The sequence below is a fragment of the Parasteatoda tepidariorum genome, chromosome 2 (assembly GCF_043381705.1).
Source record: "Parasteatoda tepidariorum isolate YZ-2023 chromosome 2, CAS_Ptep_4.0, whole genome shotgun sequence".
Taxonomy (NCBI): Eukaryota; Metazoa; Arthropoda; class Arachnida; order Araneae; family Theridiidae; genus Parasteatoda; species Parasteatoda tepidariorum.
Genome location: NC_092205.1, coordinates 104464388 through 104477772, shown reverse-complemented (window position 1 = coordinate 104477772; position 13385 = coordinate 104464388). Strand labels below are relative to the sequence as shown.

Below are 13385 nucleotides of genomic sequence, written 5' to 3'. Positions count from 1 at the left end.
TATTACTGACTGGATCGAATGAAATGATGAAATCTAGTCACATTTCGGAAATCAATACAGAATAGAAGAAAATGATAAGAGGAAGGAATGAGGAAATGAATGTTCTTTCTCATGGGATGATTCTTCCAACCGTGCAATCCCCCCCTTCTTCCTCAACAACAAAGCACAACTTCTCGAAATGACATCGATTCAGAAATCTTTTTTTTTCTGTCAGCCAGTGTATTTCGATTTTCATTTTCTTTTGTTGGAGATCGCTACCCATTTAGCATTAGCTTTTTACAGGCATTTAAAGACAGGCAAAGTATGGGGCGAAATTAGACACTTTTTTCAACTGGAGAGTCAATCAGCTGACTTTTTAAAACATATATCCACTTTTTTTTCCTGAAAAAAGAAGGAGCAAAAATAACTTATGCTATGCAGTTCCTGACCAAATGATGAGACTCCCTCTAAGATTCTATGTAAAATCTTAATTATTATGAAATACTGTACAGCTTTATTGTTTTTAATGTGACTGCTTGCACTTGTTTACGTCAATGGGTTAACATTGTAATGCAATACGCTAAGAATAAATACAAATAGGAAGTATATAAAAAAATAATCGGAATAAAAACCCATTACATGGATGTTTAAATATAAAAGTATGGCCTATACAGTCGCGCAAAACACGTCATTATTGGGCAATGCGTCTCATAATTGGGTCTAATTATTATAATATAATACCTGATATAATAAATATTCGTCAAATTTATATTATTTATCGTCTCCATTTAACCCATTGATACACTAACGTAAACCGGTTTCAATCACATGAAAACAATAAAGTTGTCACCTGATAATTAAGATTTTGCATAGAATCTTAGAGTGCGAGTCTCATAATTTGGCTGTGGTTTACGAGTGTTTTTCGTAACTTTTGCACACGTGTTAAAACACAACTCTGATAGATTATCCAATTAATTATTTTTTACTGAAGGGGACATTTTTTCTGACTAATTTGGCTCTTATTTGAAGAATGTTTTCCTTGGTTAATAAAAATTCTAAATTTTTATTTAAAGGTTCGGTAGAGACATATGATGCAAAAAGATTTTAATTATTTTTGTGGAATTATCTTTCTTTATAAAGGGAAACATAAGAGCTACCAATAGATGCTTTATCATGAAAAAAAAAGACAGAACAAAAAAGAAAACGTTTGAAGTTTCAAATCGTATAAACGATTTTGTTTCACGATTCGATTAAAACAATTTGATATTCTACGAATGAATAAATTCTCTATTATTTATCTAATTTAAATCTATGAATAGAAAGTGAAAGTATTAGAATCATTCAAACGAATGNTCTTATCATGAAAAAAAAAAGACAGAACAAAAAAGAAAACGTTTCAAGTTTCAAATCGTATAAACGATTTTGTTTCACGAATCGATTAAAACAATTTGATATTCTACGAATGAATAAATTCTCTATTATTTATCTAATTTAAATCTATGAATAGAAAGTGAAAGTATTAGAATCATTTAAACGAATGAGTGATGAAATGAATCAAACGATTCGAAAACAATAGCTTAATTAATTTAATTTAAAATAGTAAAAATTCCTGCTAGGTATACCAAAATAATTCCAAATGATAAATGGTCTGCTTCGAATGAGCAGAGTGATTACCATGAGTTGATTACTATTTAATTATCTAATAACAGCAGGTTAATAGTAAAAATAAGGATTTGTATGGATCGGCGATCAGTGGTTTTAGGCCCGCTTTTCTGATGAAAAATATTCCCAGGATAATGGATCCATGTCGTCGGGCTAACAATAAGAGGTTTTTATGGTTAACCTCTCTTTATAATGCAAATGTAAATTTCTTTTTCTCAAAACTTTTACCGTTAATGCTATTTTTTTTAAATATATAACCGTCGGTTGAACAGTCGACCCAGCTTTCGGGTTTACGACTACTCATATTCGACTCCGTAGCCTCGTCATTTAGAACCCAATCCAGAAGACAAGGGAACTCCTCGAACATAAACGAAAACTACGCCACTGCCCCTCGATAAATAATAACATATCCTCTGCTGTTCTTGACGTCAGCCTGTTTAGGCAGAGGGGGTGCGATTGCTCTTNACTACTAATGTTCAACTCCGTAGCCTTGTAATGTTGAACCAATCCAGAAGACAAGGAAACTCCTGGATCAGTACCCCCAGAGGTATTGATTTGTTATGGGAACATGGAGGACTTTAAGACTCGACAGATTTAGCGTGCATCAGTCACTTTACTACGCGGAGAGTCTTCGGCCGGCGGGGTTCGAACCCACGAAATCTGGGACATGGGCCCAGCACCCTACCGACCAGGCTATCCCGGCCACCTCTACAACACTCTATTTCTTTGGGCCCCAAAATAGATTTGTAGCGAGGTTTAACTGTTTTATTTTTGATAGTGGGAATTCACATTTAAATCTGCCATAGATCAAATGATGCAATGAATGCCAAAAACTTTAGTAATTGTCCTCCTTTACAAATAATCCGATTTTAAAGAACAGACACAATAAAGGGATGGAATAGAAAGAATTAAAAACGTTCCGTTAAGTCGTGTCATGGAAGCTTTCTTTCTTTGGGTCCTCTGTCGAGAGAAAAAAAAAACCCGACTCGCATCGTTAAAGACATGACGTGACGTTTCTGGTCCGCGAAACGCGTGTGACCTTCCCGCGTCACGGTTTGATGATTGCCGTTGCTGTAACCTGCGCACTGACAATAGTCCTCTTCTCCATCCCTCTCCCCGGTGTGTGTGTTGGAGTTGTAGGTGCAAGGAAAAAAACTTTTTGCTGGTTGTGTTGACAATCTTTGCATCAACAGTGGAAATCGCGCATTTTTATTTCTTCATTCTCGTCTGCTCTTCTAACATTCAGCGGTGAGTAGCTTTATTTTTATGACAGAGGACACCTTGATCGTGTTTATTATTATGAAAGAGTTTCATTGCTTTTTTGAGAGTGTTATTCGGAAGAAATAATTATTTTTATGAAAGTGTTTCCTGGTAAAATAGTTATGTTTATGAAAGTGTTATCTGGACAAATTAATTAAAAAAAACTTTTTTAAATTCTATAATAGTGATTCATTTAACCCCATTAAAAGTGATAAGTGAAAAGTGATTAAAATAGTTATGTCTATGAAAGTGTTATTCCGAAAAAAAAATTTTTTAAAAGAGGGATTTCCGAAAAAATATTTATTCTTATGAAAGTGTTATCTAGACAAATTAATGAAAAAAAAACCTTTTTTAAATTCTATAATAGTGATTCATTTAACCCTATTAAAAGTTATAAGTGAAAAGTGATTAAAATAGTTATGTTTATGAAAGTGTTATCCCGAAAAAGACATTTATCAAAAAAAAAAAATGTATTCAAAAGGTGTATTTTGTAAGTGATTTTGATATTTGTATGTGTTGTCCAGATAAATTTACGTTTAATTTTATATAAGCGCTATACTGAAAGTAAAAGTGCTTTGCAGTTGAGTTTTTCGAAAAATTTTATCTATAAAAGCTATTAATTAATTTAAACGATAAATATTGAATTAATTAATGCTGTGTCAGATGTAAGTAATTATAATAAGAATACTGCATCCACAGTGACACCTAAAATAGAAAAAAACAAATAAGACTCCCTTTTTTTTTGGTCAGGATAACGTTTTTTTTCGTGTACGATGTTGCTTCATGTTTTCTTTTTATTTCTAGCCTATCAATGTTATAAAACGTTATTATGATGATTATGCTCATTATAATGTTAACGAGAAGAAATAAAAAACTACAACGCTTAGAACGCGTTATTTTTTTTCCACGAAAAATTAGGTTATAGCTAATTTTTCATGAAAGTTTTTTTTTTTTTAAGAAAATAAATTTTCCTTTCTAATATCAAATATATGCACAAACTATTTTACAACGGTTTTTTGATTAATTGTTTTTTAATCTTTAAAAACTTTTATATTCCTTTAACAAAGATTTAAATAGGAATTGATGAAAAAAAATTCTGAATCTGAAAAAAAAATCAAACATCATACATTCGAAAGTGTTTGACTATTAGTTATTATTACGAATTACCGGAGGCTGTGTTTGTGACATGTTTTTAATTTCTTACCTGTTTAAAAGTATCAACTCTATCATTTCCTTCTTTTAGTAAAAGGAATATTGTTATAATTTATTTTTAAACTTTTTTCCTGAATGAGGGATAAAAATTATTTTTTTTGGAATAAGGAAATTTTAACTAACGTAAATGAAAGACTTTTTCCTCTGCATGAATAATCAATTGAGAAACTCTTTTAAGGTTATAATATTTACATAATTGTGAGATAACCATTTTAGTAGCACTCTATGGCTACAATTTTTTTCATTTTCTTTCACCCTTAAATCCAACTAGGCCAAATTATTAAACGCACTCTAAGATTCTATGTAAAATCTTTATTATCACGTGATACTCTATAACAGCTTTATTGTTTTTTAACCGGCAGAAACCGGTTTGCATTTGTTTACGTTAGTCTATCATTTGGTAAAATTAGATGATATGAGGTATTATATTAGTATATAATAATAATTAGACCAAATAATTAGACTCACTATGGTGTTTTAATAATTGTATGTTTTGCACGAGTTTATAGGCAATACTTTTATATTTAAACATACATGTAATGGGTATTTATTAGAGAGATTTTTCATATACTTTCCATTTGTATCTATTTTTAACGTATTGCATTCCAATGTTAACCCATTGATACACGAATATAATTAAGTGTGAACCGGTTTCAGTCGAGGGAAAACAATAACGGGTAAAAACAATAACGGGTAAAAACAATAACGGGTAAAAACAATAAAGCTGTATAGAGTATCACCTGATAATTAAGATTTTACATAGAATCATACAGTGCGTCTCATAATATGGCCACAGGGAACTGTACATTCATACATTTGAAAATGTTGGTTCAATAGCACGAATATTTTTTATTATTTAAAAACAGACTAACATTTTATTAAAAAATTTTGTTTTTAAAAATTATCTCAGATGTCTGAAGGCCAAAAAGAAAACTAATACAAAATGTATAAATGTTTTGTTTTGTTTAATAGCAGACATCAGAAGAGAGTTAATATTTAATCTGAAATATTTTCTTAGTCGTAATTTAAATTACTTGTTTTTTTTTTTAACTGTACAGAGTTATATTATGTAATGGCAATTCATTCTTAATTCTGACTAGTTTCTGAATGTCGACCTTCCAAAGAACGAATGACGTGATAAGAATTAAGCAGACAAATTATGATTCTATTCTCATGTTGAAGAATTCCATGCGAAAGATTTTCGCTCACATTATGAATTAGGAGTCATAAAAAATAAGACAACATTTATTGAATTAATTATGCCAGTACATCAAATGAGCTTTCCAATGAAGATGTTTTTTAAGAATCTGATAAGATGTTTTTTAAGGAACTCTCGTGAATTTACATTTTTACTATATTTTTATTCATTTATTAATACTTTTCTTTATATAAGAATTATTAGATTTACATTAAGATTTCATAAGAAATCTAGAGCAATTTCCATCACTTTATAAAAAAAGAAAAAATAGGACAACATTTATTGAAATTATTGTGGCAGTAAAAAAGAAAATGATATTGAGTTTTCAAGGATAGTTTACAAACAATAAAAAACTTTATTTAGTTTCTTTTCTATTAACTATTATCAAATTAAAATATAAAAATAAAAGTAAAGAAAAATCAAATGATATTGAGTTTTCAAGGAAAGTTTGCGAACAATAACAAACTTTATTTAGTTTCTTTTCTATAAACTGTTATCAAATTAAATTATAAAAAAAATATATTAGACCTTCATTATCTATTGAATATTCATTATCTATTGCATAAATTATATATTTCAAGGTAAGTTGTTATCAGGATTCTTTTTCATTATTTATTTATTTTTTAAACCATTTTTTTTCAAGTTTCAAACCATTCATTCAAGTGTTTTTTAAAAAAATATTACTAAATTAAAATAATTATTACTAAAAATATCATTAGAATTTTTCCGCAACTGTAAAATAATATTATTAAAGGTTACTCAAAGAATAAACCAAAATTTTGGAACCGTCGAAATTTTGGAAATTTTTATTTAGTTTGATATTAAAAATATTATTATGGTTTTGAAAAAAAATTTTAGGTCCTTAAAAAATAATATTTTTGAATTTTTGAGGAGATTATTCACCATAAAAATAAGCGGGTAAAACTTAAATAAGAAGGCCATTTTTTTATTCTTATCTTGTTTGTTATTACTTTTTTAACAATTATAAACTCAATGATATTTTATTTTATTTTTTTAGCATTTCTCACATTACTTTTATTTAATTATATTCTAAAAGGTTTGAAATTATGACAATCATTTCAGAAGCAGCACACTCTACTATAATACATTCTGCAATAATTCGAGACTTTTCCAAACTTTTATTTTAATTAAATATAGTGGTCATTAATTCTAACTGTCAATGCCCTTAATGTCCTTGAAAGCGTTACGTAGCTGCTTCTAACATGAGGGCAATCTACTCACTTGCCATTTTTTCATCGGATGCATGCAAATACATGTTGAAACAAACAAATTGCGTCTACAACCAACAAATTATGACCTTTTCTGAAGGAAATATTTAGTCATTATAACTATCAAACATTGCATAGCTTAAGATTGTATCTTGCGTTTTATTGTTGGAAAATTATTTGAATAATACGTAACCTAAAAATTAATCCCAGGCGTATGTTTTATTCCACATCAAAAATTTAAAACTGAAAAATATTGCGAAAAATCGCTATTCAAAAAATCATTTAGTATAACAATTTTTTTTGTCTCCATTATTCATTATTTTAGTTTTAATTCAAACTATTACGACATTTAAAATTCAAAAAAAGAATAATCGAGTCAACATTAGATTTAGCAATAACAGATTTAAATTAAGGTATTTGTTCATTCGCTAAAATTGTCATTTTTCTTCTTCAAAACTAGATAAAAAAAAAAAAAGCAGAAATTATTATTGTTTTGATGATATTCATACTTACAATACCTTAGTGAATCAAAACATAATTAAAATCATTTAGAATAACTCGGTCTTCTCTACAACGATTTTCAAAAATATTCTCGCTTCAGTTATTTTACCGTCTCTAGAGCGGACAATAATTATGGTCATAATAATGATAAAGAAAGAATGCATCATCATTTCATCATGATTCTTTTCCGCCGTGCATCAAAACAATAGACTACGTTTTAGTAGAATTGAATTGCGTCATATCTTATTTAAATGCCTGGTATCTTATATTTATTTATAAGTCAAAACATCTCGACTACAAAGAAAAACCTGTACACACACACACACACACACACACACTATCTATTATGAGTTCTCACAACTCATAATCAAGAGAAAAGATAAATAATAATTTCTATAACTGTTCAGTCATTCAGTCATCTAGAAAATGAAGGCGGTGATCACCATTATACACTCATGGACAAAAAAAAATTAGCTCACCAAGAAGGAGTCGTCAAAATGAGACGAAATTTTACTTATGTAATGACTACTTTGATATGAGTAAATGATTAGAAAATCAAAGATTAGGTCAGCTAATTTTTTTTGTCTATGAATGTATAGATATTATAGTGATGGTTGAAGTATTGTCTCAAGGAAAATGAATAAAATCGTTTTAAGTAAAAATTTGATTTATTAAGTACGAATAAGTATATTCAAAATGACCATATGTAAAATATACAAACCATTAAAAAAGGAAATCTCTTAAAGGGAACTAGATAACATTCTCTACATCGAAAAGTTTTATTAGCGTGAAAATTATATTTTTGTAACGGTTGGAACTGGGAGGCCAAAAAGACACAGTTACGAATGAGGAAAGAAAAAAGGAAAATAAAAGTGGAAAAAATAAATAAATAAAATTAAAAAAACCGCGGTAGCCGACAGAATCATCGGTGGCCGAAAAACACAAATCAGGACTGGATGCATTTCTCTTCTCAACTTAATTTTTAAAGAAGTTTTCCTATTGATAAGTATATACTTTTCAGCTTCAGAGAATTGTTCATTTCATTCATTGACAACAGTTAGAAACATGCTGAATGACGTTTCTTTACAAAAAGTTGTTTGATTAGTTCAATGTCATTGTTCATTAAATGCTGTAAGTTTGTTTCATTCATATTGTTTATGAAAAGTTTTAATATTTAATTCAAAGACATCGTTTTAAAAATTACGTTCAATAATTTTCTCTCTCTTCTATTGAATAGGTAGGTCGAAAACCCTTATGATATACCAGAAAGCATAGGTGAGGGTGCCATGACCGACGTCACTTCCTTCATCACACCCTCAGATGAAGAACCCGAACTGGCGAGCATTAACTTTCACGAAAGTTTGCGGTTTTTTCAAGAGCAGTTGAATCTGGAAGGAAATCACTTTCCATCATCACCAAATATTCACATTTCCAAGAATGGCATCACCTCCAAATTCAACAACGATCTTCCAAGAGACGAAACAAACGATGGCACCAAGTCCTTGAGTAGCTGTAGAATTTCAATTCCTACTGTCGAGACTATCTTGGAAAGTGTGAAGGTTCTCAGGGCGATTCAAAAAAGTCAGGAACAAAGATGGCCCATGAGCAATATGCTGTCCAGCGTAGGTCAAAAAACACAAAATTCAGTCCCTTTCGAAAAGACGGTCACAGAAAACGACGTCATTATTGTGAAGAAGGGAGGGACCATTTACTCAACTGAGAACTTTGTCATTGATCAAGAATGTATTTCAAACGATTCGGAAAACACTTGTTTTAAAACGCACGGTGTTGCAAATCCGCTCCATTCAGAAAGCGGGGCTAACATCATCGAAAGCATCGTATCTAAACAAGAAGATGACCAGAGTCACTGCACTGATGAAAGCAAAAATGAAAAATGTAGCTCCAATTTTGAATTCGACTCAGATAAAGAAAATGGCTCAGATCCGACATTTGACGCAGAAGACGCCGAGGAAAGTAGTAAATTGAAAGACACTGAGGGCATCAATAAGTTATATTATACAATAGAATTTTCGAATAATAATGAATTTTCTCATTTTTGGCCCAGTAACTCTATCCATAAGGATGTCGCTGAAATCAACAGCAGTTACGATAAAAATGCTGATCATTCACAGGAACACAATTGCAAGAATCCTAGCGTTCTAGAACACAGTTCAACCTACTTAAAACACTCTCTTGATTTTAAGGATAACACGACAGGTGATTCTGAAACATTACCAAATAAAGATGTCATAACGAATAACAAAATTCAAAAGCAATGTGATGACAACCTGGTAAGTATTTCTGAAGTGGACACTGGGATGGCAGTTTATTCCTCACAAAATGGCGACGCTCCTGACCCTCGAGGTAGCACGGATCATTCTGAGAGGATGATGGAATCGTCCACAGTCTTTGATATTTTAGGTAAGATTTATGGAATTCTTTTTTATAATTCTGTTACTGTAGGAATTATTAATCTGCTATTATATAAGAGTTATTAATCTGTTACTATAGTCTTTCAATGCCAAGATGCATCCTTATACGGCATGGATTGTTGTCTTTCTTTTGCTGGTTTAGAAAGTCAATAAATGTATTACAGTCAAACCCCGCTATAGCGAACTTTCAAGAGGCCGACATTTCGGTTCACTATAACGGGAAGTTCACATACAGCAAACAATTTTAATTAATGGCTCTGAACTCCTCCCTTTTAATGACACATTATTTAAAAAATTACCCATAAAATGAAATACAAAAATGACTAAAAAACAATATTTATTAACAAAAAATGTGTTCACTTTTATTTCATTACTCTTCGTATTGCGTACAAACACTTTAGGGATCGGAAACTGAAATATAAGAAGCAGACAAGAAAGAATGCTCACGGCTACAAAATTCACTCTATAGATGATTTTAAAAATCGGTATATGTATTATATGTAGACATTCAAAAAATGAAGAAAAAAATCAGTCGAAGGCAGAAAAAAAAGTTCCATCAAGGAACGGGAGTGAACGTTTAGTTTACTCTATCCGGGGGTTCACTAAAGCGGGGTTTGACTGTATAGATCACCACTGATAATTTTGAAGAATCCATTTGCTCCTTTCTTCTCACTTTGCTGTTTAAGTGCCATTGGTATGTATTTCCTTACGCAAAAACTTTTTCCGATTCTAAATTGTGAGGAATTCGTAACATATTCCGAGGCGGAAAAAAAAGCTCAAATTTCTGAAGAAAAATGAATAATATAAAATAGAAATGAATACAAAATGTGGATTAAAAAAGTGTGACGTACTCGAATGCGTTTAATTTTTAGAAAAGTAATATTTTATTTTCTGTTTCCAAATTTTGTCTGCTATATCTGATTAAAGATAAATGGCACGCATCCCCTACTTTACGCTACCTTTAAAGACAAGAACAGTCCATTCCTAGAGGGAGCCACTGGGAATGGAAGGACTAGAGTTTCATACTTGTTCTTTTCAATTCTTGTTTCAGTTTAGCTTTCTATTCATACTAATTTTTTTTTTCGAAAACAAATTAAAATAAAGTTCTGAATATGGGCAACATATTCATCTTGTGAAACTTTGATTTAGATTTTCATTTTTTAAATGTATATACTTTACGATCTTTTATGTGCAAAATTAATAAAATTCATTGTTTGCACATAATTTCAGTAAATTTGCTCTAATATTAACTCGCGGAAAGGATAAGAAATGGAAAAAAAAAGCATTTTAGATCGGGCTTATAAAATTTTTCCCGCTGTAATTCTAAATCCTTATTGAACATACTTAAATGTATAATTAATCACAAAATATGGTTTGTTGACATGAACTGGTAACTTTTCATTAGCTCAGTTTGTTTCTATTTCTCGTTGTCCACCTGAGAAAATAATTTTCATTCAAAAATTTATGAACATATGATGGTAAGCTTGATATTTCAGTTCCTTGTTGCAATCGCGAAAAAGAGCTTTTTCTTGTCGCCGTGTAAAAGAAGCATTTATTTGTAGATTGTTTATTAAAAGTTACGTTCATGTTAAGTAAAACGATCCTAAAGAGCTATATGAACTATTCGCATCTACCCCTAGTATTTTATTCACTTGCCTAACATGCAAAAACAAAATACTTTTAATTGAGTATTGTTCAATAATGAACAGTAATAGGGTTGAAGGAATCTATTACCATGAATCGTCTCGATGATATTTCTGGCAGATTAAGGTAGATTTACGTCGCACTAGAGCACAATGGGCTATTGGCGACGATCTGGAAAACATCCCTGAGGATGATCCGATCGCCGTTTTGATCCTCTGCAGAGGGGATGGCACCCCAGCTTCGGTAGCCCAACTACCTAAGTGTGAAGTCGAGCACTTCACTGTAGAACAATTTATCGAGGACCTATACCACGCAACCTCGGTCCCCTCGCAGGCTGATCAAAGTGGTCACCCACCCGCTTACCGACTGCAGCCAGTGATGCTTGATTTCAACGTTCTACTGGAAAGCGTGTCTTTTCCATCTGTGGGACTGTGCTTAAAAGGAAAAATTTCACTACAATACAAAAGTTTCTACCGAAGTGTTCTGTTCAATTTCTACGTGTCATGCTTCGCAATACTACATTTAAATAGTTAAAAAAATATGCATATAAAGTCACAACCCGTTATAGAGAACATGATTTATAGTGAACGAAATGTTCGCTCCCGTGCCTTGCCATACAACATATAATATTATTACTTAGTGAACCAAAAGATGAGTGGAAATTGGATATGATGAAAGTTTTTCTGCCTTCGACTCATTATTTTCCTTCATTTTTCTGTGATTTTGAAACGTCTACTTGAAATACGTATACAGATTTCTAAAACCATCTGTTGAATGGAATGTAGCCATCAGTATTTTCTTCTTATTTGCTTCTTCTATCTCAGTTTCTTAGCTCTCAGTAAAGGTCATCCCTCAATGTTTTGTACGCAAGACGAGGAGTCATAAAAAATAAAAGTGAGCACATTTTTTGTGACCACATGTTGTTTTTTTTAATCATTTTTGTATTTTATCTTTATAGGTCACTTATTTAAATAATGTGTCATAAAACTGAGAAGTTCGGAGAAATGAGTTAAAATTGTTTGCACCACGGATATAGTGAACCGAAATTTCGGTCTCTTGAAAGTTCGGGATTTGACTGTATTTAAGTAATCGTCTGAAAGTCTAATTGGAGTTGAGTTGAATTACCTGAGTAGCTAAAAGAATAAACAAATCCAACCTCATTTAACGATAGATAAATAACTGTACCTCTAAACAAACATGATAATCAATTTTTTCCCCCTTCCTGCTTAAAATTGAACATAGTCTAGTTTTATTTATTCCATTCTAATAATTGTCCTGCACGCCATGACCTCGAAAACCACTTTTAAGGTGCCTTATGATATTCTGTTCGAACCGGTTAATAATACGCAAGCTTTTGGACTAAGCATTCCTTCTTCTGATTTAATTGTTCCTTTGTTAAACATAAGTGGTCTTCGTGTCCTGAATTCTGTGTCCATTTTCGTCATCTTAAAGAGTGACCTCTCAATCATTTTCTGATTCAACGACAATTTTTTTTGTAGTCTGTTTTCTAAAGTTTAATTGCATTTTTGGGCCGGCAGCAATTTCTATTATGTAACGGAAACAATTTTAGATAGTTTAAAAAAAATTTTTTACTTTTGTGCACCAAAGTGAGCATGAAAGAAAGGATCATGTTTTGAGAATTTCTTTTAGGTCACGAGAATTATTTCACACAATTATAATATTCAATTATTCAAAGAAGCGAAAAGCAGCTTTTATTATTATTAAACCCCGCTATAGTGAACCTTCAAGGAGCCGAAATATCGGTTCACTATAACCGGGAGTTCACTATATCCGTACTGCAAACAATTTCAACTCATTTTTCCGAACTCCTCCCTTTTATGACACGTTATTTAAATAAATGACCCATAAAAATAAAATACAAAAATGAATAAAAGACAATATGCAGTCACAAAAATGTGTCAAATTTTATTTTTTATGACTCTTCGTCTTGCTTTTAAAAAATGTAGAAATTGCCTCTATTGAGGAATAGAAAATTGAGATAGAAGAAGCAAAAAAGAAAAAAATAGTGCGTGGAGTCCCTCCGCGTGGAAGAAGTTTAACTTCGCACCCTGCGACGTTAATAGTAGAAGAATCAGTAGTCGTAGAAGGATCACTAGTTCTATTCAACGACTCTTTTTCCTGCTCCGCTCGCTTCCGTGCTCTGTAATCACGGTAATATTGTGCATTTTTCCCTCGTGGACCTCTTGAACCAGTGGAAGTGCTTGTGGTTGCCTCATCGTCTCGCCCTGGAAAATGTATTTGTATTAA

The 13385-nt window shown here is 31.4% G+C and overlaps 1 protein-coding gene across 3 annotated transcripts in view; it reads left to right on the top strand.

The window, feature by feature from the left end:
* Positions 1–2703: 2703 nt before the first annotated feature.
* The window catches only part of LOC107438914 (uncharacterized), a 41139-nt gene continuing 30457 nt past the window's right edge, over positions 2704–13385 (top strand). For all 3 annotated transcript variants that reach the window (XR_011636253.1, XM_071178027.1, XM_043052861.2), the window contains exons 1-2: positions 2704–2889; positions 8279–9462. Coding sequence is in view for 2 of the 3 variants with exons in the window: in XM_071178027.1 (XP_071034128.1) it covers positions 8328–9462 (1135 nt within the window). In the remaining variant the exon portion in view is untranslated. The remainder of the gene's footprint in view (positions 2890–8278; positions 9463–13385) is intronic.